Raw genomic sequence first — 8,062 nt, 5'->3', positions numbered from 1 at the left:
TCCATGTGGCCACAGAACCCAGGGGACAGGTTTATCAGCCCAAAGCTGCCTCAAAGTGCCCCGCAAAGGAACCAGCCCAAGATATGAGGAGAAGAGGAAAGGATGTGTCTCACCACCTGTGGACACACACAGTTACTACCTGCCCTTACAGCCCAAAAACGCTCACCAATCTCAGCGCTCGGGCCACACCCGCACGGATAAAAATCTGGAAGGAGTTGTGTAAGAACATAACTTCTTGTGGTATGTTTTGTAAAGTACATGTAGTTACGATATTTGATGAAAATCCCTTTGCTAGGATTTTCTTCTCCTGAGAAGCTGAAGGGCCTCAGCTTCAAGTGTAAACAATTTGTGATCTGCTGCTGTGGGATGCAGCAGGTGCTTCCTCCATTGGTCACTGTGGGATGTTTCTCTTGGTGGCCAATCCAGGGGGCAGCAGCTCTCGGACTCTCTGGGAGTCACAGAACTTTGTTATTGATTCCTTTCTATTCCTGTCTCGCCTTCTGATGAATCTTTCTCTCTGTTCTTTGTAGTATAGTTATAGTGTGGTCTTTTTTAATGTAATATATATCATAATATAATAAACCAGCCTTCTGAAATGGAGTCAAGATCTCCCCTTCACCAAGTCCTGACTGCCCTGAAAAACACGGCATCAAGTGCAGCTCTGCTCTGATTGCACACAAGAGCATTTCTGCAGTGGCTTATCATGAAACCCCTGTGCTGGTTTCCAAGTTTGCACCTCTTCTGGAAGGTTCTCATGCCAACAGAGGAGATTGGTAAGGAACTGCATTTGCTTTGTATTTATCCCAGCAGCAAACTCCACCAAGTCAGAACAACCTTAATATCCCAGATGGAGTCTTAATTCCACACAAGGAAGAGTTCTGAAGCTGTGCAAAGGGGCCAATTTATTCCTACTAGACAAACAGAGGATTTTAAACTGATTTTTCAGAAAGCTGAACAAAGCTTTGAGCCTGTGCATGTTCATGTTCTGTTTGCACCCTGAGAACAGCTCAGCAGTGCCATTTGTCAGCAGCTCACACATTCCAGCAGAAAATGCTTCACCTACTAAACAGTATCAGTAAGATTTCAGTAAGAATAAACTAATATCTTTCATAAACAGATGTCGAAGCTCTGTTGGAGACTCCTAGCTCTGCTACAGGTATATAAATAACTCTGAAGAGTAACATAAAGGTAACTTATGAATCAAAATCAGAGCTGCTTGCCTAAATGCTTAGGTTAAGCAGCACTTCAACCACCTCTGTTTTCTGATCTCCTCTTCCAGGCTCTCCTGTTGCAGCCACATCTGCTCCTTTTGGTCTTCTCCCCTTCCTAAAGCTGTGCCAGCCTCGAGCAGCCTGTCCACCAGCCTTCCTTTCCACCCAGTGCTCATTTAGGTCTTTTTTCTGCAGCCTGCCACGTGGACAGAAACAGACAGTAAATGGTGGTGTATATTGTACTTCAATGAACTTTAATACCCTTCTGCAATCAATACATTTAATTGGGAGTTAAATAACTGGCTTCAATTCTTCAGAGCCTTCTTTTGCAATTAAGGTAATTGCAAGATTGAAAGGATGAAAATTCTTGCTGAGATTTAGGAGACACAATGATGACAGTGACTTGTAGGCTAAGTCAAACAGATATAAAGACAACTCAGGTAAGAATAACCCATCTTCCTGCTAAAAGAATTGTTGTCAAAACAGTATGACCTGGAAGTGAAATCAAACTTATCTTTCTAAAAATAAAACTTAAAACATTCCGACAAGCATCATGGCATTGTCGTCTCAACTTGTTCTGAGCCAGAAAACAGAAAAAAAAAACAAACCCAAAACAACCAGAAAAGCAAAAAAAAATCTACCTGAATCTACTCTTAAAAAAAATTGGGGCTTATTTATTCATTCATTGAAAGACCCTTCCTCTGATTGAAATCTTTCACTGACAGGAGAGGCTGACAGTCCATTAATTACATGTCAGAACTGTAAATGAATTCCCTGCAGGGACACACTCTGCACTCAGACCTGCACACTTGATACACCCTCCCCCCTTCTGCTTCTCTGTAGTTTCAATTTCAGATTTTTTTGCTATTTTCATTTCACCAACAGATATAATTTTCAAATACAGGTAATTTTCTGGTACACAGGGCAATGTCTCAGGAACATGTTCTGTTTTAAACCTCAAGGTTTTCATTTGCCCTTTAACTACTTTTTCCTTTACACCTGCACATGAAGATCTAAAAATTTAATATAAATTATTCTAATCACCATCTCCCAATACCTGAGCACAAGCATTTAAATTCATGTTCTATTTATCAACAACAGGCATTCAGAGATTACTTTCCAATCAAGGTTCCGGCATAATATTTGTCTTTTCAGCCACTCTACCTCAATAAAATTGTGCTCATTTTTTTAGAGTTTTGTCGTGTTGAACACACTTCTAAGAACCCAAGGCCAGCAAATGCCATTAAAATATAAATACTGAAAGCTTTGTTAACACATAATGGGTGCTGAAGATCCCTGTGGGAATGGTCAAACTGAAACTACTCCATCAATTAAGAAAAAGCCTGTGCCCTACTTAAACTCCCAAGAAACTTTAAAATAAAACAGCTATTTTAATGATTAAGACAAACTCAGTTATTTAATCCACTGATGTAACCTTCAGAAGTTCAACATGTTATACATACATACTACAAGGGGAAAAAAAAGTTTTAATTATCTTTGCATCATTTAACAAAAAACCAAAACAGTATTTCAGGACAGAATTCTCAAACACCCATATGAAGAAAATACTTTGAACAGTCTTAATATTTTTATGGCTTTTGATAAACTGGGGCCCTAAAATTTTATGGGCAAAATTTCCCACCTGAAAAGTCTGTCCAACTCCAAGACCTCCTCTAACTGACACAACTAAGCAAGAAATGTTACTTTTTATTTGATGTTCCAATTACTTTCAGCTTCCCCCAACTCAAGGCTTTCCTACTGCTCAGAAGCACAGGAGAGGTATTCTGACACTCATATAAATCAATAAGGGACAGAAAGAAGTAGAGATGCAGATGGTAGCTGATAGACAGGCAGCTAGCAGGCTACACCACAAAAAGGCTAAGAGTGATGCAAAGTTAGTTAAGGGAGTAACAACTAACGAGTGCCTGACTGCAGAATACCCCTCATTCTGATGTCCTCTAAATAAACAAACCAGAACTGCTTGGAACTACTGGTGATGCCTCACTGCTCTCCCTTTGTAAACTCTATTTCTCCTCCCTTCCTCCCAAGTCCCTTTTTTTCCCGAGAACTAAGTTCTTTAAGGCAGAACCCCACTTCTCATGAAAAGCAACTTAAACCATCTAACTATTCCATTGTGTGCATCTCCTGCAACTGTCCCTCCTTTCAGGGGGACACAATGTGCTGTTACTCCTTTATGCTTCTGAGGGTGACGTTTTGGAGGACATCTTACAGAAATCAATCTCCCCTTTGCACATCTGTTGAAGAGGCTTGAGACTCCTCCTGTTAATTTGTCTCCCCAGCAAGAATGGCAGTCCCTATTTTTTTTTCCTTTGTTTACTTTTTTTTGGGAATGCCTCACTCCTCCTACCTCAAGATCTCAGAGTGGCTGCCAGGTGGGTGGATAGAATCACTGACGTACAGCCTTAGGTGAGTCAAAAATAAATACCACAGATTTGAGCAATCATTTCTCCATCCCTTCACCAGCCAGCAGCAGCAAAAACTGGTACAGGCCCACCAGCGCTCCACTACAAACCAGATTTTCAACAAACCCTAAGTGGCATCAATAAAGCACAGTTCAGTTGCTTTGTTGATCAAAGTGCATCAGAGCTCCTGCTTCTCTCCTCCAGCCACAGCGGAGTCCGACGCAGCAGGAACTTTGCTGCTTCCAGCAAAAACAGTTTCAAAAGCTGCTTCCTGCTCCTCTAAAGTCACAGCAGCAGGGGCTCCTCTGACAGCTGTGCTGGGAAAGGCTGGCCGCTGCTCCGCAATCCTTTCCACGTCCGCTGTTCTCCTACCTCTCCTTTTGCCCAGGATTTTGATGTAATTAGCTGGCACAAGTCCCGTTGTTTGGCCATCGTAACTAGCCAGGAGCCAGCCACGGATCTTGGGTTGTTGTTCTGAAGAAGAGAATGCAAGTGCATCAAGTTACAGGACAACCCAACAGAAGTGGACAAATCTACTCTCTAAGTTTTATTAGAATGCAAGTAATCGCTCCACGGGGAGTAAAAGTCAGTGTGGATGAGGAATTTGGTCAAATAGGGTGGTTTGGGGGCTTTTCTGTTTCAATTTTCACACTCTTGCACTGTAACTTACTTCACGTGTGATGAGAAAATAAACAGAAAATCAAAAGTTTACCTTTGGGTGCTAATCTTAGCATGTCACCAGCACGGAAAGAAATTTCCTCTTCTGAGAGAGCGTTGAAATCATATTCTGCTCTTCCAACTACATGGTCATCTTCTCCACTCGCCCAGTTACTAGACACTGTGTTCAAACAAAAATCACAAGTTTATCTGCTTTGAGTTACAAAGTTTGGGGTGTTTTTCAAAGGAAAATTAAGAAAACTCTTCAGCTCCCTTGCTAAAGCTTTTCCAATAGAGAAGTGACAGAAGTAACATGAAAAGCAAGATTTGTGGAGCAAATCTGACCAACATTTGTCCCACCCAACCCAAACTGCCACATCTAACAGGAAGGAACCAGAAGTTGAGAGGAACCATGATTCTGGAATCACAGAAAGCTTCAGCAGGAAACCACATCTTAACAACAGGTTACTTAAGCAGGCAGCATCACATGCCTAAAATTCAGTACTGCGCCCCAGCAGCTATTAATTACTACTGCTGCAGTGTGAGATTAATCACTGCACAGGCAACAACAAAAGGAACAACGCACGCTGCACTTCTCTGGTGCTGCAGGTCATCTTTACCTGTTTCTTCCTCACTGTATGTAGAAAGCAGCTTCCAAATCAGGTAGGGGCCTCCCAGTATAACAGCGAAGAACAAGAAAATGGGCCAGGACTTTGCAGAGTTAGCCACCTTGTCTTCAAGGCCAGCACGAGCTACTTTGCCCTCGCTCTCAGCCCACAAATCCTCGTTGTCGCAGCTCTGCCGCAGACCCAGCAAGCGCCGCAGGCGCTGGTAGAGGTACCTTATAGTTCTCACCAGAGCAAAAGCTGAGAACACCTTGGTGAAGTGGATTTTGAGGCGGGAGAAGTGGTTGGCCACGTCCAGCACAGCCCTGAAGCTGTTGTAGACAGCGGAGAAGGTGGCATCCATCATCATGCTGACCGAGGCGAAGGCGTGCACGATGCTCTCGATGGACTGGAAGGCGCCTCTGCTGCTCTCCTCGGCCTGCTGCACAAACCTGCTGGGGGGAATGCCGTCGGCACAGAAGCGGTTATAGCCCAGCCCCCCGTAGCCATAGCTGTAGGGACTGTAGCTTCCATAGAAAGAGGTGCCGTAGGAGCCGTAGCCTGGGGAGAAGGAGCTGCTGTAGGCTGGCCTGAAAGCGCTCAGGCTGCTGCTCGCCGTTTGCTGCGACGGTCTGGGCAGAATGGGCGGAGGGATGCGTGCCACCGTGGGCTGGCCCGGCCTGGTCAGCAGGTTGTCACCCAAGTCGGCAGACCTAAACAAATTCAGACAACCAAAATCAGCGCCCAGAGTTAAAGTTTTCCTTTCCATCAGCTCCTAAACACCACAGGGAGTTTCAGCGGTGCGGGGACAGGGAATCTGGGAGCCCAGCGCTCAGTACGTTGAACAGCGTCTGCTGGAAGTAAAAGATCTGGGCAGGAAACACAGATCCTTCAGGGGGATAAAACCCCCAAAATCAGATATCCAGTGTAAACGTGGAACTGGAACGTAAACATGGAAAACCTTTGCCTATTTATTGTGTATTTAATGTATCAACCCATGAAATACACAACCCAGAGCATCAAACCTGCTGTTTCAACATCCTCGCCATTCTTCTGCACATGGAAGCCTAACACAAACTTTCATGAACTTCCCAATCTGAAAGCTTAATTTCCAACCCTTGTTGCCAGCTCTTCTACACAATGAGCCAATGATACAGCAGGAAGGAATCTTGAGAGCTCCTCTGAATCCACTCTTAAAGGGTGGCATGACCTACGTGGGAATCCAAGGAATTATGCAACAACATGTGCAAGGGTTTGGGGTCCCCAATTTCCCTCTCCACCCAAACCACCTGTGTGCAGATTGTCAAGGGGTTAAATCTACCACTGAGAAGTGTTGGCAGAGAGAGGTCTTAATTGAGTAATTTTTCTTTTCCTTTGCATGCCCGTAAGTTTAAATCATTTAACCAATGCCCTTCGTAACAGAACTCTGGAAGTACCTGACTGGCATTTGAATTCCCGCCAAGCAGCTTTTTGTCCAACTTCTGCCAGTTCAATAAAAAACACGTGTGTTTCATGCACACATGACCACCCTAAAAGTCAAACATTCTATTTCCCATGCTTCCTGCCCCGACCCACCACTTCCCACTTCTGCAGTCCAGAAAAAAAAAAAAAAAAGAAGGAAGTCAAGCTGGAATTGCTATGGAGCTGCTGCTTGCTGTACTATTTCCATACAAGGTAGGGAACAGCTTCCTCTCAGCAAAACTTACAGGTTTCCACAGCAAAGAATAATATTTGTATCTTTACACGGCTGCCTTTTCCGTGACAGGCTGTAACTCTCTCAGCAGTTGAAAACAGAGGGAAAATAGTTATTCCCGCAGCAAACAGAGCTACTGTAACTCAGTAAGTCACACTACAGTCAGCTTGGGACACTACACCTCAAAGCTGCTTGGAGCCGTCTAAAATGGGGTAAATAAACCCAGAATGAAAAACCAACACCACCAAACTGCTGGCTCAGCACGCTGCAGGCGGCACAGCGAGGTTTCTGCCCGATGTTCAGTGCTGGGCCAACCTTTCGCCCAGTTTCAGCTCCTTCCAGCTGCAATCGCCAGCGCCGAGAGAAAAACAAGGCGAGTATTCAGCCACCAAACCCTCCTCGGCTTCCCATAAAAAAAAGGAGTAGTTCACAAGCCCTTTCTGTGCATCCTTCTCCACGAGCAGGGTGGGTTTCCCGGGAGAGCTCCCAGAAGACGGGAACACATGCACGAGACTGACAGCACACAGGGATCTTCTCCCGCTCCCGGGGCCGACACGCAGGTCCCCCCGTCCTGCTGAGGCTCGGGGGCTCACAGAGCTGCACAGCCCCAGGAAAAGGCTGCGAGTGCCCCCAGGAAAGGACTGGGAATATCGTCAGGAAAGGACTGCGAGTGCCCCAGGAAAGGGCTGTGGGTGCCCCCAGGAAAGGGCTGGGAATGCCCCCAGGAAAGGGCTGGGAATGCCCCCAGGAAAGGGCTGGGAATGCCCCCAGGAAACGACTGGGAATGCCCCCAGGAAAGGGCTGGGAATGCCCCCAGGAAAGGGCTGGGAATGCCCCCAGGAAAGGGCTGTGCGTGCCCCCAGGAAAGGGCTGTGCGTGCCCCCAGGAAAGGGCTGGGAATATCGTCAGGAAAGGACTGCGAGTGCCCCAGGAAAGGGCTGTGGGTGCCCCCAGGAAAGGACTGGGAATGCCCCCAGCAAAGGACTTTTAATCCTGCCAGGAATGGACTGTGAACTCGCTCTACCCCCCCGGTGACAACACGGCTTTCCCTTCCCCGCACCGCACACGCAGCTTCCCTCTGCCAGCAGCGGCGTTTGAGCTCGAAGCCCCTCACGCCGAGCCCAGCCCTCCCTGCCCGCCGCAATCCCCTCACGGAGCGGCGCAGCCCCGGCCGGGCCCGACCTTTGAGCCCGCCCCAGCGGAGCGGGCCCGGCCGGCCCGACGGGGCGAACCCCCGCGGCCACCACGGCGGGGACACCCGGGGAGAGACGCCCGCACTCACTGGAAGGCGGTGGCGGTGCCCGGCAGCCGCCGCGACTCCCAGGGCTTGGGCGGCGGCGTCGCCGCCATCGCGCCCCCTCGGCCGCGCTCGGCTCCGCTTCGGCCTCGCTCGGCTCCGCTTCGGCTCCGCTTCGGCCCTACTCGGCTCAAGCTCGGCCCCGCTCGGTTCGGGCTCGGCTTCGCTCGGCCCCG

The 8,062-nt window shown here is 47.4% G+C and overlaps 2 protein-coding genes across 2 annotated transcripts in view; one reads left to right on the top strand and one right to left on the bottom strand.

The window, feature by feature from the left end:
* Window positions 1–1,442: 1,442 nt before the first annotated feature.
* On the bottom strand, window positions 1,443–8,032 carry PEX13 (peroxisomal biogenesis factor 13). Its single transcript, XM_038131603.1, has 4 exons — window positions 7,872–8,032; window positions 4,912–5,609; window positions 4,347–4,472; window positions 1,443–4,108 (listed from the first exon to the last, which is right to left on the bottom strand). Exons 1-4 carry the CDS (start codon window positions 7,937–7,939, stop codon window positions 3,813–3,815), a joined length of 1,188 nt encoding a protein of 395 aa, XP_037987531.1. The 5' UTR covers window positions 7,940–8,032; the 3' UTR covers window positions 1,443–3,812.
* The window catches only part of PUS10 (pseudouridine synthase 10), a 28,987-nt gene continuing 26,557 nt past the window's right edge, over window positions 5,633–8,062 (top strand). Inside the window, exon 1 of the mRNA XM_038131601.1 lies at window positions 5,633–6,962. The gene's annotated coding sequence lies outside the window, so the exon portion shown is untranslated. The remainder of the gene's footprint in view (window positions 6,963–8,062) is intronic.

Source organism: Motacilla alba, chromosome 3, assembly GCF_015832195.1.
Source record: "Motacilla alba alba isolate MOTALB_02 chromosome 3, Motacilla_alba_V1.0_pri, whole genome shotgun sequence".
NCBI lineage: Eukaryota > Metazoa > Chordata > Aves > Passeriformes > Motacillidae > Motacilla > Motacilla alba.
This window is presented reverse-complemented; position numbering and strand designations above follow the sequence as displayed.

Excerpts from the sequence above, each read along its gene's own strand:
- PEX13 (XM_038131603.1), bottom strand. The coding sequence starts at position 7,939 with ATGGCGGCGACGCCGCCGCCCAAGCCCTGGGAGTCGCGGCGGCTGCCG. Across the intron at positions 4,473-4,911 it reads ATACAGTGAGGAAGAAACAG|TGTCTAGTAACTGGGCGAGT; the intron begins GTAAAGATGACC and ends GTTTGAACACAG. Across the intron at positions 4,109-4,346 it reads GCTAAGATTAGCACCCAAAG|AACAACAACCCAAGATCCGT; the intron begins GTAAACTTTTGA and ends TCTCTTCTTCAG.